Source organism: Phyllobates terribilis, unplaced genomic scaffold, assembly GCF_046119375.1.
Source record: "Phyllobates terribilis strain yellow unplaced genomic scaffold, ASM4611937v1 Scaffold_182__1_contigs__length_3807330, whole genome shotgun sequence".
Lineage (NCBI taxonomy): Eukaryota > Metazoa > Chordata > Amphibia > Anura > Dendrobatidae > Phyllobates > Phyllobates terribilis.
The window spans coordinates 1,776,914-1,803,680 of NW_027362942.1; the positions used below are offsets into that span (position 1 = coordinate 1,776,914).

Sequence of the window (26,767 nt, forward strand, 5' to 3'; positions counted from 1 at the left end):
CTTGAAGTTATTGGATTTCCTGACACTTGAACAATAGCTGTTCAGCTCGTCTCTCCCCCCTTTGTTCAAGAAGGAAATTCACTTGAAAACACGAAAAATTAGGACTGGATGCTCACCAAATGTAAAAAAATACTTATTTATGTATATTTTTTTATAGAGGACTTCTTATCAGATGTGATCGATCAAAGAATATATCACGATATTCTTCTAAAAAAATGTATCGATTTATTCTTGGATTGTCCATTAAAAAGAGTAATTGCAGTAGTTATATAAAATAGGTGAAATAGTTACAAAGTCATTGTCCATTTGTCCATAGATTCACCCATAGTTTCCTGGGATCCTGGATGGTAGGTTGCGTCTGTTCGTGTAAAGCACGTGTGTCAGGATGACACCATGTGTCTGGGCCTTGTCATCTGACCTCAACACGTAGATCCTTCGTCTAGTGTCCTGTGAAATGGCAAGAGCGCCCCCCCTGTCTCTAACAGTGGGTAATATAGGTCGGTCATACCAGCTGTTCTTCTCTTTATGGTACTAACTTACACCAAGCTAAAAATAGCCTGAATGTCTAACACGAGGCTGATGCAATATTATGCAATGTACAGAATTCAGAATAAAAATTAATATCCATAATTAATATTTAACAGGCTCTTGCTGTGTTAGGCAGTCAGCATGCCCACTATTAAAGGCCATGGTGAAGTGAATATTCATTGCCTTTAATAGCGTGCACGCTGACCGCTGAGTGCAGCAGGAGCCATGCTGTGGCTACAGCGTGCACACTATTAGGGAGAATGAATGGTCACTGCTCCCCACGCACGCAGTCCCAGCGTGCGGAGCAGTGACTATTCCGGCACAGAGCGGAACACAGCGCTGGAGGAGAGAGGAGGCGAGTATGATTGTTTATTTTTTTTCTGTGCAGCTTGACGGGGATCAGGGGATGCCAAGCATACCTGGATGAGGGGGGCCATTCATACAGGGATGAGGCATGAGGGGTGGCATACATACAGGGATGAGGCATAAAGGGGGCCCAAACATACAGGGATGTAGGGGGCCATACATAAGGGATGAAGGGGGCCATACATACAGGGATGAAGGGGGCCATACATACAGGGATGAAGGGGGCCATACATACAGGGATGAAGGGGGCCAAACATACCAGGATGAGGGGGGCCATACATACAGGGATGAAGAGTGCTATACATACGAAGAAGAGGAATACATACCAGGATGGGTGTGAGGGGGGCCATACACTACCGTTCAAAAGTTTGGGGTCACCCAGACAATTTTGTGTTTTCCATGAAAACTCATGCTTTTATTTATCGAAAGAGTTACTAAATGAATAGAAAATATATATTCCAGACATTGACAAGGTTAGAAATAAGGTGTGCTTTGAGTCATTGTCCTGTTGTAGGATGAAATTAGCTCCAATCAACCGCTGTCCACAGGGTATGGTATGGCATGGAGTTGCAAAATGGAGTGATAGCCTTCCTTATTCAAAATCCCATTTACCTTGTACAAATCTCCCATTTTACCAGCACCAAAGCAACCCTAGACCATCACATTACCTCCACCATGCTTGACAGATGGCGTCAGGCACTCCTCCAGCATCTTTTCAGTTGTTCTACGTCTCACAAATGCTCTTTTGTGTGATTCAAACATCTCAAACTTTGATTCGTCTGTCCATAAAACTTGTTTCCAATCTTCCTCTGTTCAATGTCTGTGTTCTTTTGCCCATATTAATCTTTTCCTTTTATTAGCCAGTCTCAGATATGGCTTTTTCTTTGCCCTGAAGGCCAGCATCCTGGTGTCGCCTCTTCACTGTAGACGTTGACACTGGCATTTTGCGTGTACTAATTAATGAAGCTGCCAGTTGAGGAGCTGTGAGGCGTCGATTTCTCAAACTAGAGACTCTAATGTACTTTTCTTGTTGCTCAGTTGTGCAGCGGGGCCTCCCACTTCTCTTTCTACTCTGGTTAGAGCCTGTTTGTGCTCTCCTCTGAAGGGAGTAGTACACACAGTTGTAGGAAATCTTCAGTTTCTTGGCAATTTCTTGCATGGAATAGCCTTCAATTCTAAGAACAAGAATAGACTGTCGAGTTTCAAATGAAAGTTCTCTTTTTCTGGCCATTTTGAGAGTTTCATAGAACAAACAAATGTAATGCTCCAGATTCTCAACTAGCTCAAAAGGAAGGTCAATTTTATAGCTTCTCAAATCAGCCAAACCATTTTCAGCTGGGCTAATATACTTGTGCAAGGATTTTCTATGGTTTTCTAAACATCCATTAGCCTTCTTACACAGTTAGCAAACACAATGTACCATTAAAACACTGGAGTGGTGGTTGTTGGAAATGGGCCTATATACACCTATGTAGATATTGCAATAAAAACAAGACGTTTGCAGCTAGAATAGTCATTTACCACTAACAATTTCTAGAGTGTATTTCTGATTCGTTTAATGTTAGCTTCATTGAAACAAAATGTGCTTTTCTTTCAAAAATAATAATTTCTAAAGGACCCCAAACTTTTGAACGGTAGTGTACATACCAGGATGAAGGGGGCCATACATACCAGGATGGGGGATTGGGGTGCCATGCATACCAGGATGGTGGATTGTGGTGCCATCCATATCAGGATGGGGATGAGGGCCACATATAACAGGAAGGAGACAATACCCCTATAACAGTGTCAGCAGTAGACCCCCTCCCCCTTAACAGGGCATCATGACCACATTTTTTGGCTTAATTTTTTTTTCTATTTTCCTCTTCTAAAACTTAGGTGCGTCTTATGGTCCGGTGCGCCTTACAGTCCGTAAAAAACGGTACCTTAATGATTTGCACAATTTTGAACTACACGCAATTGAGATAACTAGATAATACTAAATAAAATGCAATTTAGACATGCACGTATCACATGGACTTTGCAGAGGAGGATTAAAGTAAAACTTCTTCTAACAACTTGTGAATAAACTCAATATCTGATTTCTGAACAAAATATTTTCTACATTTCGAACATAAAAGGCATTCTCCTCTATATAAGTTAACAGACGTCTATCAAAATTTGATTTCTTGGCAAAATCCTACATTCTGAACATAAAAAGGTTTTCACTTGCAAGATTGTTTTTTGGATATATATATGTTATATATAGAAAAATGTTTCATTATAAAACATTCTTTACAATCTGAACATGAATATGATTTTCCACTGTGTGAGTTGCCAGATGTCTCTCAAGATGGGACTTTCTTGCAAAACTTCTCCCACATTCGGAACATGAAAAAGGCTTATCTCCTGTGTGAGTTATTTGATGTCTCTCACAATGACGTTTGACCACAAAACTTTTGCCGCATTCCGAACATGAAAATGGCTTCTCTCCTGTGTGAATTCTCTGATGTTCAAGAAGAATTGATTTCTTGGTAAAACATTTCCCACATTCTGAACATTCAAATGGCCTCACTCCTGTGTGAGTCTTCTGATGTCGATCAAGATGCGATTTTTTGTAGAAACCTCTTCCGCATTCTGAACATAAAAATGCCTTATCTCCCGTATGAGTGAGTTGATGTTCGACAACAGCCGATTTCTTGGTAAAACATTTCCCACATTCAGAACATGCAAATGGTTTCTCCCCGGTGTGAACTCTTTGATGTTCAACAAGAATTGATTTCTTGGTAAAACATTTCCCACATACAGAACATGAAAATGGTCTCTCATTTCTGTGCATTCTCATGTGCATGGAAAGGTTAAATATATTTTTATAATGTTTTCCACATTCAGAACAAGTAAATATTTTATCTTTTCTACTGCCTGTAGTTTGTTTAACAGTCGGCGATTGATCACATGACTGTTCTTCGTTAGCTGAATCAGATAATGCATCTCTGCTTGAACGGATTGAGGGATCGTTTGGACTAAAGAAGTGTTTTTTCATGATAGAAGGGTAAAAGATATCTTTAAGTTGTGCTTTATATTCTGGGAATAAAGGATATACAGCTGAGAGTTTGGTGCTGTCATCTGATGAAAATAAAATCAGATTTTTAGTTTTTACCCTAAAACACAATGATGTACATATTGTATACATATGGACAAACTTGTTGATATCCTTCTGTTAAAGTAAGAAAAACCCACAATGTTCACTGAAATAACTTGAAAGTGAAAAACGTAATTTTCAATTTAAATATACTGAAAATCAATTCAAGAATGTCAGACATTGCTTTTGAATTGTGATCCACAGAAAAATTAAAGAAAATAAACTAATAAAAATGTCCCGGACAATAATGATGGTACTCCTAGAAATTATTGAAGATAATTTGACCAAAGGAACATGTTAAACTAAGGTGTGTCCAATAATTAGCACGACAAGTATCTACAAACTTGTAATCTGTCATGGTGTTTACCACAGAACAAGGACCAAAGCATGAACCAAATAAGGCTGTGTGTCCACAATGCGTTTTTTAAGCATTTCCTCAGTGGCAATTCACCTGCAGAAACGCTTTAAAAACCCATGGTAGAAGGTCTGCCATGTTCCCCAATGAAAATCCGCATGTGCTGTGCACATGATGCAGAAATTTCCGCTGCGGATTATCATTGCGGAAAAAAAAAACGCAGCATTACCAATTATTTTGTGGAAGCGCTGCGTTTTCGCCGCCATTGACTTGCATTGGAACGCATGTAATCCGCATCACTGGATCTGTACATGCGGATTACATGCGTTTCAATGTGCGGATGGTACCCGGGTCTGGAGAAGAGGAGACTCTCCTCCGGACCCGGGTACCATAGAACCTGTGAAAAAAAGAATAAAATAAAAAATAAACATTATACTTATCTTCTGATGGCCCCCGATGTCTTTGTCTTGGCTTGCCGGCAGATCGCTGTAGACTCAAGGACCTGCCATGACGTCACTTAGTCATGTGACGTGTCACGCAACCGCTGACGTCGGCAGGTCCTTTCAGTGCTCTGCGAGTGGCCGGCAAGCCAAGACGCATCGAATAAAGACTCCGGGGGCCATCAGAAGGTAAGTATACAGTGCCTACAAGTAGTATTCAACCCCCTGCAGATTTAACTGGTTTGATAAGATGCAAATAAGTTAGAGCCTTCAAACTGCAAACGAGAGTAGGTTTTATGAACAGAAGCATAAATCTTACAAACCAAAAAGTTATGTTGCTCAGTTGAATTTTATTAAATTTTAAACATAAAAGTGTGGGTCAATTATTATACAACCCCTATGTTTAATATTTTGTGGAATAACCCTTGTTTGCAATTACAGCTAATAATCGTCTTTTATAAGACCTGATCAGGCCGGCACAGGTCTGTGGAGTTATCTTGGCCCACTCCTCCATGCAGATCTTCTCCAAGTTATCTAGGTTCTTTGGGTGTCTCATGTGGACTTTATTCTTGAGCTCCTTCCACAAGTTTTCAATTGGGTTAAGGTCAGGAGACTGACTAGGTCACTCCAACACCTTGACTTTTTCCCTCTTGAACCAGGCCTTGGTTTTCTTGGCTGTGTGCTTTGGGTCGTTGTCTTGTTGGAAGATGAAATTACGACCCATCTTAAGATCCTTGATGGAGGAGCGGAGGTTCTTGGCCAAAATCTCCAGGTAGGCCGTGCTATCCATCTTCCCATGGATGCGGACCAGATGGCCAAGCCCCTTGGCAGAGAAACAGCCCCACAGCATGATGCTGCCACCACCATGCTTGACTGTAGGGATGGTATTCTTGGGGTCGTATGCAGTGCCATCCAGTCTCCAAACGTCACGTGTGTGGTTGGCACCAAAGATCTCGATCTTGGTCTCATCAGACCATAGAACCTTGAACCAGTCTGTCTCAGAGTCCTCCAAGTGATGATGAGCAAACTGTAGACGAGCCTTGACATGACGCTTTGAAAGTAAAGGTACCTTACGGGCTCGTCTGGAACGGAGACCATTGCGGTGGAGTACGTTACTTATGGTATTGACTGAAACCAATGTCCCCACTGCCATGAGATCTTCCCGGAGCTCCTTCCTTGTTGTCCTTGGGTTAGCCTTGACTCTTCGGACAAGCCTGGCCTCGGCACGGGAGGACACTTTCAAAGGCTGTCCAGGCCGTGGAAGGCTAACAGTAGTTCCATAAGCCTTCCACTTACGGATGATGCTCCCAACAGTGGAGACAGGTAGGCCCAACTCCTTGGAAAGGGTTTTGTACCCCTTGCCAGCCTTTTGACCCTCCACGATCTTGTCTCTGATGGCCTTGGAATGCTCCTTTGTCTTTCCCATGTTGACCATGTCTGAGTGCTGTTCACAAGTTTGGGGAGGGTCTTAAATAGTCAGAAAAGGCTGGCAAAAGAGATCTTTAATCCACACATGTGAAGCACATTATTCTTGGTGCCTGAACTACTTCTTAATACTTTAGGGGGACCAAACAGAATTCTTGTGGTTTGAGAGGTTGAATAATAAATGACACTCTGAATTAACTTTTAACGTTTTAAAAAAAAAAAAAAAAAAAAAAAGTTGCTGCAGTGCATTTCCCACTTCCAGGCTGATCTGCAGTACAAATGTCACAATGCCAAGTTAATTCCGCATGTGTCAACCAGCAAAATCTGCAGGGGGTTGAATACTACTTGTAGGCACTGTATATTTATTTTTTAACATTCTTTCGGTCACACTTGTAATGCAGCAGCTTGCTAGCATTACTGTAAATGGTCCAGGATGTGTTTTACTTGACCATGTACCTTCCCCTTTAACTGACTGGTCACATGACTGTGACATCACAGGTCCTGTATGCACAGTAAAGGTCTGTACACATGACTGGGACAGCACACAGGACCTATACACACAGATGACTGATCACATGACTGTGACATCAGCAAGGTCCTGTCAGTATGTGTGTGTGTGTGCACAGGATATATAAACCCTGGTGATTTGAGACAGGTGTGTTCGGTGTGAGGCGTGAGGCCTGTGCTCTGTGTGTGTGTGGGACACCGTGATACAGTGAAGCCTGGTACCTGAAAGGTCGAGACTGGATCCTGTGTGGATGCTAGTGGACTTGGAAGGCAGAAGCTTGGTGAAGAGTCCGGAAAGGCGCAGACTGGATGTGTGAGTGAAACATCCCAGTAGCCTTAGACGGGACGACGGCTGGAGACCCCCACCTGGGAAAGCCTTAAAGCCACAGTGGTGGCGGATTAAATGGACTGCAGCAAATAAACCCGACAAAGGTAATACACTTTGTTACATGGACTGTGTTATGGACATTGATAATTTATTACCTTGCCGTAGGCTGTAACCTGGAGCAAGTGGGCCTGTGTGCCGCTTGGCTCATGAATTGTGATGTGTGTAATATGCCGGCGTGCCACGGAGTTGGACCCGGTGAACTGTGGCTTATGAAGTAATAAACTGCAGCTTTGTGAGAAAAATGTAAAGACATTGCACGTGTGCATTGATTGACGCAGCGAAGCGAGTAACCCCAGTATGATGACTAGCGCTGCCTTACACACTATATAAATCCATGCTGGTTGCATGGATTTATATAGTGTGACCAAGTTGTCAAGCACTTTCCAAGTGATGCTAAAAATCGCTTGGAAAGAGCTTGACAACCCGCATGCGGAAATGCATGTGAAGAACGCTTCACTTCCGCATGTCCCTGGCAGGAAAAACGCATGTGCAATCCGCATGTGCAATCCGCATGTGCAATCCGCATGCATTTTTTCTGGCAGGGAGATGCAGAAACGCTCAGGAAAAATCCGGAGCATTTCTGCATCGTGGGCACATAGCCTTAAGCTAATAAGAGATTTGTCTAAGGAGATTAGAAAGAAAATTATAGACAAATGTTTTAAAGGGAAAAGCTATAAGACCATCTGCAACAGCTTGATGTTCCGGTTACTAAAATTGCACATATTTCTCAGAGGTTTAAGGTCTATGGAACAGTAGGAAACCTCCCTGAATGTGGCCTCAAGAGGAAAATTTATGACAAATTGAAGAGATGGATTCAGGGTGTCTAGAATCTGCGTAGGGTACAATGAAATCGCAAGATTTTCAAGGCATTCTGGAGCCAAATGAGTTTCTCAGTTTCAGAAAGCTTGGTCTGAGTTGCAGGTCATGAGTCCTCCAACAAGATAATGACCCAAAACACACAGCTAAAAACATCAACTACGACTATGAGCAAAGCATGAAACTGTTTTGGAGTTTCTTTTATGAGCCCTGATCTAAATGCTATTGAACATTTGAACATCTATGGAAGGAGGGGATACATGCAGTCTGGAAAAGGCTCCCTTCACACCTGAGAAACATGGAGCAGTTTGCTTAGGAGGAGTGGGCCAAAATACCTGTGGACTAGTGCAGAAGTCTCAGGAAGTTATAGAAATTGTTTGTTTGCAGTGATTGCCTTAAAAGGTTATGCAACAAAATATTAAATTAAAAGGTACCATCATTTTTGTCCAGACAAGTTTCATTAATGTGTTTTTTTTTTATTTTTCATTTGAATCACAATTCAGCAAATGTAGATTGTGAGCCCCAATAGGAACAGCGTCTAACTTCTGTAAAGCGCTGTGGAATTAATGGCACTATGTGAGTAAAATAAATGAATAAATAAACAACAGCTGCAGATGTGTTTATAATAAGAAAGTTCTGCTGTATGGCCCCTCCTTAGACACACTGGCTGCCTTGAGATGGAAGCTGAAAAAGAGAAGAAATCAGACACAGCTCTACTGTAGAGGTGACATGAGAACTGCAGCTATAATGTGTTTGTAATGAGACAAAGATCAGTTCTGCTGACTTTGATTATAGCTGTCACTCATTACATGCTTCACACTGGTAACACCCCTTTAATTTAAAATAAGATCTGAAAGCTGATTCTCAGGGAAATCTGTGTCTGGCCCATAGATATTAACATTTTATTTACAATTTAAGAAAAATGTAGATTTTTCTGGATAAGACTTTGGATTGCAGATATCAAGGTGTCATTTGATTTAGCTTCCTATGACCTGTGTGCCCATGTAGACGGAGAGTTGATCCTACTGACAGATTCCCTTTAAGTGTTTTGGGCATGAATGAGCACTTCCTGAGTCTCTGCCTCCTCAGGTTGTTTCCCTACCCAGCACCAGCCTCTTCAGCATGATTGACAGCTCTTTGTCCGATTTCCTTTCCTGAAATCACAGACAATAAGCTCTTAATCAAGCTAAAGAGGATGGTTCTAGGCAAGGAAATAACCTTGCCAGGCAGAGGCTTCATATGTTTTTTGTTACACTCAGAGCCTCACCAGCATATACATGAATACACATATTACTTGGTACTGCAATAAGAAACAGAAGATATAAAAGGTGTTCATGGATTTACATTTCAAAGACCTGCATGCCTATATATCTGGCTTGGGTGGATTGATTTTAGTGACTCCCCTTAAACTACCACCAATCAAAATTAATGGTCAGCTGGTATCTTATTGAGATTCAGATGCTATTCACACAGGCATTGTATACAAAACAAATAAGTGATTAACCCTCATGTGATTAAGCACTTACTGACCAGCCAACATTCACTTTTCAGCAGCCATGTCTTTTATTTTTTCACTGACATAGCTGTAAAAGGCTTTATTTTTTTTTGCAGGACACATGGGCACTCCAGCAGGATTGCACCACTTAAATGTAGCTGTCAGAGCTTGACAGTGACATTTTGGTATTTAAATAGCAGAGATAAGAGCCAGCTCAGGTAGCAGCAGGTGCCAGTTATAAAAAAACAAAACAAACAGTCAGGACCTGCTCTATTTGGAACATGCTCAGCTCCTGATTCTCCCCTCCATACACCTGCTCCATGACTTAGTATGTCATGGGAAGGAAATGGGTTAAAAATTATTTACAAAGATGCAATATGTTTTAATTTCTACACTGAACTACAATTTTTGCTTGAAAGGGAATCTGTCAGGTGATTCATGTTATCCAAACCATAAATCTTTAATAAATCTGACAAACTTTTCTAAAAAAAAATATTGCCATTGTTTACAACTGGTCCAGCAGTGTGCTCATGACTAGTGTTGAGCCACCCCCGTAGTGTTCGAGTTCGGTTCGGTTCGGTTCGTCGAACACCCGTGTGTTCGCCGAACTGTTCGTCGAACACCTTCGAACACCGTTAAAACCAATGGCAGGCAAACAAAAACACATAAAAACACATAGAAAACACCTTCAAATGTGTCCAAAAGCTGACAAACTGCTCAGAAGACACAACTAACACATGGAAAAGTGACAAGTACATATAGTCATGCGAAAAGAAAAGAGGTGGAGGAGTAAAAGGAGGGGGAGACACAGATATAGGCATGTCATGCCCTTCTAAAATCCAAAAAGTGAGAAGCCGACACGGCCAGTCCGCTCCTGCCCGTGCCACCTCCGTGTCGCCGGGTTTGTGCCAGAGCCGCGGTGAACCCTGACGGCCAGCCCCCCTCTCCCAATACTGGTGCCTGTCCGCTGGTGGGTCGAGAGAGCCCCCCTGTGGTGGAGGCAGCTCTAAGCTTTTTAATTTAAATTGTCCCTCTAATTTGAATGAATACACTTTAAATCCATTTACAAGGATCTATTGGAGGGCAAGTCTCATGCCAGCAGCCACGTAATTCCAGCTCCAGTAGCGTCCACTAAAGCTGCTGCAGTTAAAAAGCTTTTATAAGGATCGAGCTCGGCTGTCCACCGCAAGGCATCCTAGTGCCAGTCCCAGCCCCTATGCCTTGGGGTGCCTCCTGATGCTCTTCACTGAGTATCCCGTGGTCCCGAAGCATTTCCTTTGAAAAAATTAAGTGTCCAAACTACAGGTGGTGTAGCTTGCTTAACAGCCGGGATAATCCGCTGACTAGCAGACACTGCTACTAGGCACAAAGTATTTCCTGGGCTAGATGCAGTTAAAAATTTGTAAGTAGATACTCTCGTTGCATGCTGAGAAAGCATTCCATAGAGTCTCCTGGCACGCCATATATGATTCTCTTAAAAAGCTTGAGGTAGGGGTCTAGGGGACCCTTTTATAGCCAAAACCACGGCCCTGTATCACAATACGTCACCTAGGCTGAAGATAAATGGAACTGTAGCACCGAGGGCTCGGTTGCTACAGACGTATTGCACCTCACCCAGAGGTGTGATATCTCACTCTCAGATAAGGATGGAGTGTGGATCAGGACCCGACACCTGCATGCATTACACCACATTGCCGTGGGGCAGGGCGACCAATATGCCCCTGAGATGGGCACGACAGTCCCTGTCCCTGGCTGGAGTGGGGGGAGGGAACACTGAGGAAGGGGAACCCTGCAGTGCAGGAGCAGGGAGGAAGCAGTTCCTGGGTGCATTGAGAAGGGAGTATAAAAGGTGGGCACCATCTTAGTTCAGTGCAGAGAAGTCTGAGCAGAAGTGGCAGGGAGCAGGGGCTCTGCATGAGCTCTGCTCCGGAGGCGGGCCTAGTAACAGAGGCCCAGGCCTGCAAGAGGGAGAAGGAAGGAAGAGGAGCGGAGAAGGCTCCAGGAACGAGGAATGAAGGGATCCCAGGGGTGCGGACGGGCGAGTCGCCACCGCACGCCCGAATCCACCTGCGTGGAGGGGTCAGGCCAAAGGGGGAGACCGGTCCCCGAACTAGTGGAGGCAGGAAACGACCCTCAGCTAGAAACCGGAGGCTCTGACATTTTATGTGGCGCAGCCCCTTGCTCCACCCGCTAGGAAGGCACCACATAGGGTCAGGGAAACTGGCGCCAAGTTTACCAAGAGGAGGCCCGAGGCAGCCGGACAGAAGTGTTGGTAAGAAAGGCCAGACAAAGGACACACAAAGGGGGTCCTGTGAAGCGCTCCAAAGTTATCTGGGAGTTGTCTGAGCCCCTCACCTGGTGAGCACAGTACGACGTGGGCAGCCGTTACCTGCAGACGTGGTCTGGATAATAAGAACTGTGAGTAAAGGCCCTGAACTGCATCACTGACTCCGTGTCGTTACTGCTGCTGCCCTGCACCATCACCCCCATCCTCCGCATACACTGCCCTGAGGCTATACTCCTCCCGTGGGGAGTTATGCTACGCTCTGCTGCACCCACAACACCAGCCTTAGCGGTCTGCCCTGTAGCGGCGGTTCACTCTGACCGCAATCCACGGGTGGCGTAGTCGGACATTTAAACATCAAAACCACATAAATAGTTCCGCCACTGGTTTGACCGCCCTGAGCCACGGAACCGGATCGCCGCCACGAAGACTACAACCACCAGCATCCACCAAAAAGGGTCCGGCTCCGGGTGTCCCAAGGCCCAGGGGGTGCGTCAGAACATTTTCATCACCTTTCACAATCACCAATGGGACAAGGCAGGGATGTCCTCTGTCCCCTCTCTTATACATCCTAGTGACGGAGCACCTGCTCTCATCAATTCGCCATAACCCCAATATTAGGTGGATTGAGGTGGGAGGCACCGAGTACAAGTGCTCTCTATTTGCTGATGATGTCCTAGTATATATCACTCAATCACATATATCCATCCCTGCTGTTATGGCTGAAATAGATCACTTTGTTACATGGTAAAATTTTAAAATCAATGCAGCGAAGTCTGAGGCCCTCGATGTCTCCCTCCCTAAATCCATATAGGATTCCATCCAGTCCAACTTTCCCTTTGCCTGGCCCTCACAGGGTATCAAATACTTAGGAATTCCTATTCATAGAGACCTCTCCCATCTATGTGATCTTAATTTTGGGCCCTTTATTGAACAATTCCATACAGACCACGGTTGGCAAGTTAGAACTGTAAGATTCACTACGTGAACCACTGGTGTTTTGTGGAAAAGCACATGTACACCGCGTTCCAAATTATTATGCAAAAAGTGTTTAGGAGTGATAAGGGAAGAATTTGTTTGTTTGTCAGTTAAACTCATTGATGGTGATGTGTGTCAGGGCTCTTTATATCACTGTAAGCAATTGCAGACACCTGTGCTAATTAGTTTGGCAGGTGTGTCCAATGAAAGGCAAGACTACTTAAGAAGGCTCTCTCACATTATTAAGCAGCCTACATTTTCTGCCAAAAGGGGAAAGAAAAAGGATGTGTCGGCTGCTGAGAAGCAACAAATTGTGGAGTGTTTAGGTCAAGGCATGACTACAATCAACATTGTGCGATGATCAGGATGAAGTGTCTTGGCAATCAAGAAGTATGTAGCTGATTCACAGTACACACGTGTGCGTGCTGATAAGGGCAAATTGAGGACTCTTTCCTATAGGCAATTACGTCAGGTTGAAAGAGCAGCGGCAAAAAAGCCTTGTCATAGCAGCAGACAAGTTTTTGAAGCTGCTTGTGCCTCCAACGTCCCCCGAACAACAAGATGCAGGGTCCTTCAGAGGTTTGCAGCTGTGCATACGCCATCCTGTCGACCTCCTCTATCCACTTCACACAAGCAGAAACGGCTCCAGTGGGCCAAACATTACATGAAGACTGATTTCAAAACTGTTTTGCTCACGGATGAGTGCCGTGCAGCGCTCGATGGTCCAGATGAATGGAGTGGAGGATGGCTGGTTGATGGACACCCCACGCAAACACGGCTACAGTGCCAACAAGGAGGAGGTGGAGTAATGTTTTGGGCTGGAATCATGGGGAGAGAGATTGTCGGCCCCTTTAGGATCCCTGAAGGCGCTAAAGATGAACTCCATAATGTATGTGGATTTTCTCAAACAGCACTTCCTGCCATGGTTCAAGAAGAAGAACCGTGTATTTCACAGCAAGATCATTTTTCTGCATGATAATGCACCATCTCATGCTGCACATAAAACATCTGCATCTCTGGCTGATATGGGCATAAAAGGGGACAAACTTATGGTGTGACCCCCATGCTCCCCTGACCTCTACCCCATTCAGAACCTTTGGAGCATCATTAAAAGGAGTGTCTATGATGGCGGGAGGCAGTTCACATCTAAGCAACAGCTCTGGGAGGGTATTCTGTCCTCATGCAAAACAATTGAAGCAGAAACCATCCAAAACCTGACAAATTCAATGGACGAGAGAGTTCAGAAGCTCCTTTCGAACAAGGGGTCCTATGTGAAAATGTAACATCACCTAGAATAAAGTTTTGAGTTGAAAACTGTTTGATTTCAGTTTCTAACAACCTGCTAATGCTTATAATTTCAAAAATGACCATTTTTTTGGTCTTTATTAAAATGAGAAGATTGATCGAAAAGTTTGGGGGATCTAAGAGTGTGGCAACCCAGTAGTCATGATTACTTCGAATTCTGACAATATGAGGGTCATGCTGCAGGTAGTGCAGCAAGAAGGCACTTATGTGTCTTGCGCATCTCGGGGCCCCAAAATTATTTTCCGGGCTAGATGCAGCTAAAAATTATTTTTAATTTTAAATCTGGTGAAGCTTATTATAGATGGCCTAATAGGATCAGTGCTGCACACTGCTACAAAGCCCAAATTATTTTCCAGTCAAGATACAGATAAACATGATTAGTAATTTGAAAGCTTAAAACGGTTGGTAGGGTGATTTTAACCAATCATCAAGCTTTTACTCTCCCCAGGATGACACAGGGGTAGAAAAGTCGTTTCGGATCCATGATTTGTTCATCTTTATGAACGTGAGTCTGTCTACATTATCAGTGGAGAGCCGCGTGCGCTTATCTGTCAGCACACCACCAGCAGCGCTGAACACACGTTCAGACAGAACGCTGGCTGCGGGGCATGACAAGATCTCCAAGGCGTAAGTGGCTAGCTCCGGCCATTTATCCAGATTGGAAGCCCAAAAAGAGCAAGGGTCCAGTGACACAGTCGTGGCTTCAATGTTTACTTGGAGATACTCCTGTACCATCGTCTCTAGGCGTTGACTATGTGTCAGACTTCTTGTCTCCTGTGGCCTTGCAAAGGATGGGCTAAAAAAGTGGTGAAATGATTCCGCAAAATTGATGTTACCAGCAGATACTGTGGTTCTGTTACGGTTTGAGTGCTGAACACTTGACGGTCCCACGGTTGGCAAGTTGGAACTGTGAGATTCACTACGTGCACCACTGGTATTTTGTGGAAAAGCACATGTAAGATTCTGCAACAGTCTCTGCTGATACTCCTGCATGCGTGCATCCCTTTCTATGGCAGGAATAATTTCTGCAAATTTACTTTTGTACCGGGGATCTAACAGTGTGGCAACCCAGTAGTCAGGATTATTTCTAATTCTCACAATTCGAGGGTCATGTTGCAGGTAGTGCAGCAAGAAGGCACTCATGTGTGTTGCGCATCCAGGAGCACCAAGTCCCTGTTGTGTTGGTGGCGAGGTAACAATCATGCTTCCTTCCTCTGTCCTCTCCCCCCAACCTCGCACAACAGAAATGTGATCAAGGTCTCCCTCATCTGATGAGTCTTCCATCAGTTCGTCCTCCACTTCTTCCTGGGCTCCTGCACCTTCCTCACTAGTTTGGCTGCTACCATGTGCCCTGGTAAAATCATCTACCCCACCCTCACATGCCTGCCGCCTTGGTGCTGCCGACCGTCTGGACCTTGCAGATGTTAGCCCTTCCGCATACAACTCCTCCTCCTCTACTTCCTCCACCTCCTCTTGTGCCACCACCTGACTCCAAATTCTGTTTAACATGTGCTCCAGCATGTAAATCACCGGAATAGTCATGCTGATAATGGCATCGTTAGCACTAAACATCTTCGTCGCCATTTCAAAACTGTGCAGAAGGGTGCATAGGTCCCTGATCTGAGACCACTCCTCCAGCGTGATTTGCCCCACCTCTGAATCTCGTTGGCCCAGGCTATACGTCAGAACGTATTGCACCAGGGCTTGTCGGTGCTGCCACAGTCGCTGCAACATGTGCAGAGTTGAATTCCACCGGGTAGGCACATCGCATTTTAGCCGGTGAAGTGGCAGGCCCAACGACTTCTGTAGAGATGTAAGTCGCTGAGCTGCGGGATGCGAACGGCGGAAGTGAGCACACAGCGACCGTGCCCTCTGCAGAAGGCCATCTAGTCTGGGATAGTGGGCTAAAAATTGCTGGACAACCAGGTTCAACACGTGAGCCATACAAGGCACGTGTGTGACATTGCCCCGGCGAAGGGCCGCACCCAGGTTTGCAGCATTGTCGCACACGGCCTTCCCTGGTTTCAGGTCCAGTGGAGACAACCATTCATGAAATTGGTTCTCCAGAGCTGACCACAACTCCTCAGCTGTGTGACTCACATTTCCCAGACATTTCAATGTAAAAACCGCCTGATGACGTTGAGCCCTACTGCCAGCATAGTAAGGAGGTGTGCAGGATCCCTTCTGCGCAGTTAGAAAGCTTGTGGCATGACCAGACAGGCTTTGGGTGCAGGTGGAAGACCGAGAGGAGGTTGAGGAGGCAGAAGCAGTGGAGGAACTTTGACATAAAGAGGATTGACGCACAACTCGTGGGGACGGCAAGACTTGGACAGCAGCCCCTTGTCCTGCTGTCACCATAGTTACCCAGTGCCCAGTCAGCGACATGTAACGCCCCTGTCCATGCCTACTCGTCCAAGTGTCTGTGGTGAAATGCACCCTGTCACACACAGAGTTTCTCAAAGAAGCGGTGATGTTGTGTGCGACATGCTGGTGGAGCGCAGGCACACCTTTCTTTGAGAAGTAGTGCCGACTGGGCATCTGGTACTGGGGCACTGCGACGGACATAAGGTCTCGAAAATCCTCTGTGTCCACCAGGCGGAAAGGCAGCATTTCTGTAGCCAAGAGCTTGCAGATGGTGAAATTCAACCTCTTAGCTTTCTCATGGCTAGGAGGAAATGGTCTTTTACTTGTCCACATCTGAGGGACCGAGGGCTGGCTATTGTGCTTAGACGGGGTTGATAAGGGTGTCCCCGGCAAACTGCCGGTCTGTGAGGAAAATGCAGGCGGACATGTTAGGTTGCCTTGATCCAAAGGTGGTGCTATCGATGTCGGACAGCGCTCAAGACCAGCTGGTGTTACCACCTCCAAAGAAAATGATGACCTGCCAATCACGCTGGCTGTTGCGGGTAAAGAGGTGGCAGGTCTGCGCCCCAAAACAGGTGTGACTGCTGTCCCCCCAGTCACAGAGGATGAAGAGGCCGCGGATGCACAAGATATGGCAGACGGCGGTTGGCCCGGCCGGCTAGGCCGCATTGTAGCACACTGAGCTTCCCACTGCAACTTATGCTTCATGTCCATGTGCCGGTTCATGCATGAAGTACTCAAACTATGTATTTTTTGGCCTCTACTTAGCTTTTGCTGACAAATGTTACAGATAACACGAGTTGGGTCATCTTTATCAATCTGAAAAAATGCCCAGGCTATGCAAGGCTTAGCACCCATGCGACCTGAAGAGCCACCACGACTTGTGGTGAGAGGCAGAGTTGTGTTTGAGGATGCAGTTGTTGACGTGCTTCCAGTACTACGTCTCTGTCCAGGAAGGCGCAACCTGACCTCGTCGTCACTAGCATCTTCCTCCACCTCCTCTGCTGACCTCCTCTCTTGGCTGACTGTGGGTTGACAGTAAGTGGGATCTCCGACCTCATCATCATCACCCTGTGCGTTATCACACCCGTCGTCCTCAGAGCCAACCTGTTCCTGCCCTGACAAAAAACTAAAGTTGTCGCTCCAATCAGGTATTTGAGTCTTATCATCGTCTTCCTCATTGTCTCCACCAACAGGAGTTACAGTTTGGGAATGAGGGTCTACATTATGGTCAGAACCTTCTGCGTCTGGTCCTGGATCCGACTCATAAAGATTCTGGGCATCAGTGCAGATCATTTCCTCGTCTGGATTCACAGAAGCGCTGGAGTCGACCTCTGATTCCCAGGCTATAGTATGAGTAAACAGCTCTGCAGACTCAACCATCTGTTCTACCTCATACTCAGACGGGCAGCTGGAGATTTGGGAGCTGTGAGGAAGCAAGTGCGATTTGGGTGACACCTTTGAGGACTGGAGTATTTGTGATGTTGAAGTTGATGTGGAGGAGAGCCCACTTAAAGGAGCACTTGATATCCGTTGAAGCACCTGCTGTTTTTGTGCCTCATCTGGAATTTGTAGCGATTGGCGTGGCCGTAAGAAAGGGATCTTATCACATTGTCCGCTAAAAGAAGTAGACATTTTAGTTTGGCTGGAAGATGGTCTTTCTTCTGCACCTACCCCACGGACACAACCTTTTTTCCCCTTCCCAACACGCCTATTCCCCTTTCCACCAGCAGCAGGCCTTTTTCCACTCATTTTGGTGGTTAACTAATTCACAACTCTGGAGTTGTTTGCACAAAAAAACAATGGATGGTAACCGAGCAGAGCTGAGTGGCCAAACTGTGGTATTAGGCCAAAACTATTGGCTGGGTTAGATGCAGAAAAAAAATATTTTTAATTTGCAACCTGATGGAGGTCAGTATAGATGGACTAATAGACCAAGTCCCACACATCGCTAGAAGCCCAAATATTTTTTCAGAGCTAGATGCAGAAAAAAATTATATTCAATTTGCAACCTGCTGGAGGTCAGTATAGAAGGACTAATAGAACAAGTCCCACACACTGCTAGAAGCCCAAATATTTTTTCAGAGCTAAATGAAGAAAAAAATTATTTTTAATTTGCAACCTGATGGAGGTCAGTATAGATGGACTAATAGACCAAGTCCCACACACTGCTAGAAGCCCAAATATTTTTTCAGAGCTAGATGCAGAAAAAAATTATATTCAGTTTGCAACCTGATGGAGGTCAGTATAGATGGATTAATAGAATGATGCTATGCCCAAAAGATTTTACTTCACTAGGTGCAGTAAAAAAATTGGTATTCTATACACAGGTGGTATATCTTGCAACACAGATAGGCTACTCCACTGACTAACACACTCTGCAATAGGCCAAAAAGGATTAGCTTTGCTAGATTCAGCCAAATGCTGTGAAAAAAACTTGCACAGCACTGGCACAGACCTGCCTGGCAAAAACTGATAGGAACTGATGTAACCTAGTCCTGAAAAGGACTCCAATTACAATTAGTCTTTACTCCCACAACCTATCTATTTAAGAGCACAGACCTGCCTGATAAAAGTCGTAGGAAATGCTGTAACCTAGTCCTTAAAAGGACTGCAATCACAACTATTCCCTACTCCCAAGCTATCTGTAGATTTGTGCGAAAATTGGCTTGAAATTAACAAGGTATAGCGCACACAGCAACAGCGGTGCCGTCTAACACGCAGCTGCAGCAGTGAGAAAATGGTGGCGACGGGGAAAATGGCTTGGTCTTATAGGGTAAGGACATGTGACATACACTGCCAATCACACATGCCCTTGCTTGTGTGAAAAAAAGCACTTCGCTCCGTGTGTGCGCTGCTGATAGGCTGACAGATTGCACCTCCCCACTGCAAATGCGGGAAAGAGAAAAAAAAATGGAGATCTTCATTGTTCCTGCAGAGATCCATCCCCTGCCCCTCCCCCCACCCCGCTGAACACTCAAACTGCGTATTAACATTAATTTTCATCATTACTGAGAAAAAATCCAGTTATGATTTTGGTGCACGAACAGTTATCGAACATAACCTCGAACAGCCGAATTTTTCTCAAATTGTTCGTGTTCGCCGACCGGCTCGAACACCGCCCAAAACAGCTCGAATTTGAGATTGGCGAACAGTTCGAGTAGAACAACGCTCATCTCTACTCATGACTTACAGATCTGTGGCTACTATTGCATGTGTTTGATGTCATTTGTCCTTGGATAAAAAGAGGCCTGGAATAGCTCTCTAAGGAATTTACCTTGAAAGCTAATTACAAAGTTAACCCAAAAAACTGCTCTATGCATTATAAGTGATCTTCTCTTACCCAGGGACGTGAAGATCAGGGGATTCTCCATCACAACATCCTTGTAGTGATCCTTGTGTTCTTCTAAATACTCCCACTCCTCCATGGAGAAATAGACAGTGACATCCTGACACCTAGAAGGCAGCTGACACACACAATAATGCATTACTATCTACACTTCATGGTGTCACTATGCAAGGGTCCAGTATTCATGGCAGCGCTCACCTCTCCAGTCAGCAGATGAATGATCTTGTTGGTGAGGTCTAGGATTCTTTGCTTACGGATTCTGTCATGTGCCAGTAAATGAACAAGAGGCTCTGTGAGAACATTATGGGTTTTAGTGGATCCATCAGGTACATAGGGTCGACTGATCGAAGACACACACTCGCCAGATACCCTCTGCACTACTGCATAATCCTGTGTAAGAGAAAAATACATTCCCAGAATCACTTTCTTTTCCGGTCAAATCACCATGTGGATCCAATACTATATAATTCAGAGTTTCTCACCTCTCCAGTCAGCAAGTAGATAATTTCCAAGCAGAGATTTAATATAGTCTTGATATTATTTGGAGAATTGGCTAATATGGTCTTGTAAAGACAACTATAAGGAGACATCAATGTTGAGAAAGTCTGTACTGAAAGAACAAATACATTCAGATCATGTCAATGGAAGTCTACTAGGAGACGTCAATTGAAACAAAGAGTTAAGTCCTCAACTCATATACACTGAAACAGTGACTAGGGCAAAGCTCTAATAACTAATAAAAGTATACAAAACACTAATAATAATAGTAGTATAAAACTAATAATAGTACACAAAACTCTAATAATAATAGTAGTAGTATAAAACTCTAATAGTATACAATACTCTAATAGCATAAAAACTAATAATAATAATAATTTAAAACTTTAATAGTGCACAATACTCTAATAATAATGATAATAATTGTATAAACAAAATAGTATAAACAACACAAAAAGAAAGAAGGGAGATAAGAAAAGCCCAAATAAGGCTGAGTTCACACGATGTGTATTTAATGCGTTTCCGCGGCGTTTTTGCAGTTGCGTAGAAGGGCAGCAATGTTCCCCAATTGAAATCCGCATGTGCTGTGCCCATGATGCGGATTTTTCCGCAGCGTAAACGCTGCGGTCAAAAATCCGCAGCATGTCAATTAATTTTGCGGAAACGCTGCTTTTTTGGCGCCATTGACTTGCATTAGACTGCATTGAATCCGCATCACTGTATATGTTGATGCGCTTTTCATGCGGTCTAATGTGCGGATGGTACTCGGGTGTGGAGGAGAGGACTCTCATCCAAACCCAGGTACCATTAAAAAAAAAAGAATACAATAAAAAATATATATATTCTCACCTTCTGACGGCCCGCGCAGCGCTCCTGCTTGGTTCCCGGCACTTCGGGGTTGAATGAAGAAGGACCTTCGCTGACGTCAGAGTCATGTGACGGGTCACGTGACACTGACGTCGGAAGGTCCTAAAGTCTTCACTGCCGGCAGCCGGGACCGAGCGAAGCCGGACACCGGGGGCCATCAGAGGGTAAAGTATATATTTATTTTTTGACATTCACACACTATATAAATCCATGCCGTTTGCATGGATTTATATAGTGTAAAGTTGACCAGCACTTTCCAAGTGACGCTAAAATTGCTTGGGAAGCGCTTGACAACCCGCATGCGGAAATGAAAGTGAAGAACGCTTCATTTCCGCATGTCCCTGGCAGGAAACCGCATGTACAATCCGCATGCGTTTTTTCCTGCCAGAGAGATGCAGAAACGCTCAGGAAAAAATCCTGAGCATTTCTGCATCGTGTGCACATACCCTGAAACAGTATATTATGCCCATAGAATCAAATGTTTTATTGAAAAAGTATACATATCATAAGAAAGGTTCCAAATACAGGCAACCTAAATAATCAAAGCAAGGTGCTTCAAAAATTGCATGGGTACACATTGAAATCAATCCAGCGGGTTATAAAAGGTCGTAATAAGATACGTTATAGGGTAGAATTAAGGTCATTAAGTAAAATGTACCAAGTCAGTTACAGGTGCTTCTCACAAAATTAGAATATCATCAAAAAGTTAATTTATTTCAGTTCTTTAATACAAAACGTGAAACTCATATTATATAGAGTCATTACAGACAAAGTGATTTCAAGTGTTTATTTCTGTTGATGATTATAGCTTACAGCTAATGAAATCGCAAAAGTCATTATCTCAGTAAATTAGAATAATTAACAAAAAACACCTACACAGGCTTCCTACGCATTTAAAAAGGTCCCTTAGTCTGTTTCAGTAGGCTCCACAATCATGGGGAAGACTGCTGACTTGACAAGATATCCAGAAGGCAGTGATTGACACACTCCACAAGGAGGGTAACCAAAAAAGGTCATTGCTAAAGAAGCTGGCTGTTCACAGAGTGCTGTATCCTAGCATATTAATGGAAAGTTGAGTGGAAGGAAAGTGTGGTAGAAAAAAGTGCACAAACAACCGGGAGAACCGCAGCCTTGAAAGGATTGTTAAGAAAAGGCCATTCAAAAATTTGGGGGAGATTCACAAGGAGTCCAGTCCGCTAGAGTCACTGCTTCAGGAGCCACCACACACAGACGTATCCAGGACATGGGCTATAAGTGTCGCATTCCTTGTGTCAAGCCACTCATGACCAATAGACAACGCCAGAAGAGTCTTACCTGGGCCAAGGAGAAAACCACCTGGAATGTTGCTCAGTGGTCCAAGGTGTTGTTTTCAGATGAAAGAAAATTATACATTTCATTTGGAAATCAAGGTCCTTGAGTTTGGAGGAAGAGTGGAGAGGCCACAATCCAAGCTGCTTGAGGTTTAGTGTGAAGTTTCCACAATCAGTGATGGTTTGGGGAGCCATGTCATCTGCTGGTGTAGGTCCACTCTGTTTTATCAAGACCAAAGTCAGCGCAGAAGTCTACCAAGAAATTTTAGAGCACTTCATGCTTCCCTCTGCCGACAAGCTTTTTGGAGATGGAAATGTCATTCTCCAGCAGGACTTGGCACCTGTCCACACTGCCAAAATTACCAATACCTGGTTTAAAAGCAACAGTATCACTGTGCTTGATTGGCCAGCAAACTCACCTGACCGTAACTCCATGAGAATCTATGGGATATTGTCAAGAGGAAGATGAGAGACACCAGATCCAACAATGCAGACGAGCTGAAGGCTGCTATCAAAGCAACCTGGGCTTCCATAACACCTCAGCAGTGCCACAGGCTGATCGCCCCCATGCCACGCCGCATTGATGCAGTAATTGATGCAAAAGGAGCCCCAACCAAGTATTGAGTGCATTTACTGAACAGACATTTCAGTAGGCCAACATTTTGCATTTTAAAATAATTTTTCAAGCTGTTATTATAAAGTATTCTAATTTACTGAGATAATGACTTGTGTTTTCATTGGCTGTAAGCCATAATCATCAACATTAACAGAAATAAACACTTGAAATGGATCACCCTGCTTGTAATGAGTTTCACTTTTTGTATTGAAGAACTGAAATAAATTAACTTTTTGATGATATTCTAATTTTGTGAGAAGCACCTGTATCTCATGTGAATTGCCTTGTTGCCCACAGGGCTGTAGAGTCGGTAAGCCAAACCTCCGACTCCTCAATTTCCATGACACCAACTCCGACTGCACAACTCCGACTCCCTCATACATGGCTCATGTTTAAGTGATACATTTACTGTAGCACAGATTCATCTCAGCTAACAGTCTAAACCCTTAGATGAGGAATAGGACAGATATTTATAGGACATTTCATAACTTTCCCAAATTCTTATGAAAAAATATTCCCCACAAACTGCTTTGAACTACTGTACCCAATTTATTATGTATTTTAGGAGTTGGAGTTGGTCCATTTTATATAGACTCCACCAAAATGGACACAGATTCTGACTCCACAGCCCTGGTTGCTCATAGAATAAAGCATGTAAAAATCATTAAAGAGCTTATATATATTATTGCTGGTATCCACGTGTCCCTGCTGCTCCAACGTGCATTTTGCCCATCTTTGTTTGGGTCCCACTTCAGTGTATACCCATGCAAATTTTGTAGCACCTTGCTTTGATTATTTATGTTGCCTGTACTTGGAACCTTTTTCAATAACACATTTAATTTTATGGGTATATTATATGCACTTAATTGGGTTTTTCTTATTCCCCCTCTTCCTGTTTCTGTTTATACTAGACTTAAAACTAGCTATGTAAGCATCACTTCAGTAAATGTAAAAATATTATTTTTCAGCCATACATGTTCACTAATCCAAGAATAAGAACCTTTGTTATAAAGTCACTGGTAACTTTATCTCAGATTTGTGATGGACATTTCTTGCTGACCTTCAGAGAAGTCCTCTTTGTAATCAGTAAAAGACTCACTTGGAGTCGTAAGGGACTCGTTATTCCCCATCAGGACGTCTTTGTACAGATCCTTGTGTCCTTCTAAATACTCCCACTCCTCCATGGAGAAATAGACAGCGACATCCTGACATCTAATAGGAACCTGATATATACGATACAAATTTACAAGACACATAATCAGTTTAGCAAATGGTTTCTCCAAATTCACACAAAATTACACTAACAAACCTAATTTGCAAAGCGGGTTGAATTTTTACAGCAACTCTCTACATAGGAGCAGACTTAAGTTTAGTAAAACAGCCACCCATAGGATGATCATAAGTGCTATATGTGAAGTTATTAGACTTGGGGGGCTTGATAGGCACCAGACAGACCAGGGGTCCGTTGTGGTTGCTTCTTTGATTGTGGACAAGGCAGAGGAAAAATAGCTCCAAAATCAAAGAAAATCTTGAATTTACTGTGGTACAGACAATCCAGTTCTGTGAATATAAATGTGATGTTTCGTTCTATAAGAACCTTGTCAAACATGCACTATGCAAAAACAACAAAAAGGATGACAAACTGTCAAAACAAGTATAAATAAATACGCATCAGGTTAAATCGTGTATCATCACATGTAGTATATGGCTATGGCTATGTGCGCACAATGCAGATTTGAAGCAGAAGTTTCCTGAGCACTTTTGCCTCTCCCTGGCAGAGAAAAAGCATGTGGATTTTCATGCGTTTTTGACACTTTTTTTTTAAAGAGTTTTTGTACATCAATGAATGCTTTTTGGAGCAAAATTAAGTTATTTGGTGGGACATTGCTTAAACCCTTGGATTACCATAGAACTGGGGTGAGAATATTGGTTAATTTAAATGATTAAAAATGGGTATGTTGTATTTCACATAAAGTGTTTACACTGTGTCTGGGCTTATTAAACGCTTTTTACTTTAATTAAGTTTGGTCATGAAAAGGTCTGTGAGCTGTTATTTTTAGCCTGGGAAGGTGCCAATAGGCAAACATTTTCCCTTGCCATAATTAACATCTCACAACTGTTTCATTATCCACTACGTCTCCCCGATCAGCACTTAGACATGCTTTGGACACAATGTATTTTTGTTGCTTCCAAAATGCGGTGTTCTAATACCGCACTTTTGTTGTCGGTACATGTGAATCCACCGCATATATAGTTATATTAAAAAGTTTGGGCACCCCTATTAATCTTAAGCTTAATGTTTTATAAAAATCGGTGTTTTTGCAACAGCTATTTCAGTTTGATATATGTAATAACTGTTGGACACAGTAATGTTTCTGCCTTGAAATGAGGTTTATTGTACTAACAGAAAATGTGCAATCTGCATTCAAACAAAATATGACAGGTGCATAAGTATGGGCACCCTTATCATTTTCTTGTTTTAAATACTCCTACCTACTTTTTACTGACTTACTAAAGCACTTTTTTTGGTTTTGTAACCTCATTGAGCTTTGAACTTCATAGCCAGGTGCATGCAATCATGAGAAAAGCTACTTAAAGTTGCCACTTGCAAGTTGTTTTCCTGTTTGAATCTCCTCTGAAGAGTGGCATCATGGGCTCCTCAAAACGACTGTCAAATGATCTGAAAACAAAGATTATTCAACATAGTTGTTCAGGGGAAGGATACAAAAAGCAGTCTCAGAGATTTAACCTGTCAGTTTCCACTGTGAGGAACATAGTAAGGAAATGGAAGAACACAGGGACAGTTCTTGTTAAGGCCAGAAGTGGCAGGCCAAGAAAAACATCAGAAAGGCAGAGAAGAAGAATGGTGAGATCAGTCAAGGACAATCCTCAGACCACCTCCAGACAGCTGCAGCATCAACTTGCTGCAGATTATGTCACTGTGCATCGGTCAACTATACAACGCACTTTGCACAAGGAGAAGCTGTATGGGAGAGTGATGGGAAAGAAGCCGTTTCTGCAAGCACGCCACAAACAGAGTCAGCTGAGGTATGCAAAAGCACATTTGGAGAAGCCAATTTCTTTTTGGAAGAAGGTCCTGTGGACTGATGAAACCAAGATTGAGTTGTTTGGTCATACAAAAAGGCGTTATGCATGGCGGCAAAAAAACACAGCATTCCAAGAAAAACACTTGCTACCCACAGTAAAATTTGGTGGAGGTTCCATCATGCTTTGGGGCTGTGTGGCCAATGCCGGCACCGGGAATCTTGTTAAAGTTGAGGGACGCATGGATTCCACTCAGTATCAGCAGATTCTTGACAATAATGTTCAAGAATCAGTGACAAAGTTGAAGTTACGCAGGGGATGGATCTTTCAGCAAGACAATGATCCAAAACACTGCTCCAAATCTACTCAGGCATTCATGCAGAGGAACAATTACAATGTTCTGGAATGGCCATCCCAGTCCCCAGACCTGAATATCATTGAACATCTGTGGGATCATTTGAAGAGGGCTGTCCATGCTCGGCGACCATCAAACTTAACTGAACTGAAATTGTTTTGTAAAGAGGAATGGTCAAAAATACCTTCATCCAGGATCCAGGAACTCATTAAAAGCTACAGGAAGCGACTAGAGGCTGTTATTTTTGCAAAAGGAGGATCTACTAAATATTAATGTCACTTTTCTGGTGAGGTGCCCATACTTATGCACCTGTCAAATTTTGTTTGAATGCAGATTGCACATTTTCTGTTAGTAC

General features: G+C 43.6%; 1 protein-coding gene across 8 annotated transcripts in view; it reads right to left on the reverse strand.

Moving 5' to 3' along the window:
- Positions 1-202: 202 nt before the first annotated feature.
- The window catches only part of LOC141212712 (uncharacterized), a 159,338-nt gene continuing 132,773 nt past the window's right edge, over positions 203-26,767 (reverse strand). For 7 of the 8 annotated variants that reach the window (XM_073665013.1, XM_073665019.1, XM_073665014.1 and 4 more), the window contains 5 exons: positions 24,073-24,235; positions 20,204-20,331; positions 19,920-20,111; positions 19,716-19,839; positions 203-3,999 (listed from right to left, as the gene is read on the reverse strand). In XM_073665013.1, coding sequence (XP_073521114.1) covers positions 3,155-3,999; positions 19,716-19,839; positions 19,920-20,111; positions 20,204-20,331; positions 24,073-24,235 — 1,452 coding nt within the window. In that variant the 3' untranslated portion in view covers positions 203-3,154. The remainder of the gene's footprint in view (positions 4,000-19,715; positions 19,840-19,919; positions 20,112-20,203; positions 20,332-24,072; positions 24,236-26,767) is intronic. The other variant, XM_073665017.1, reaches the window with a different exon arrangement.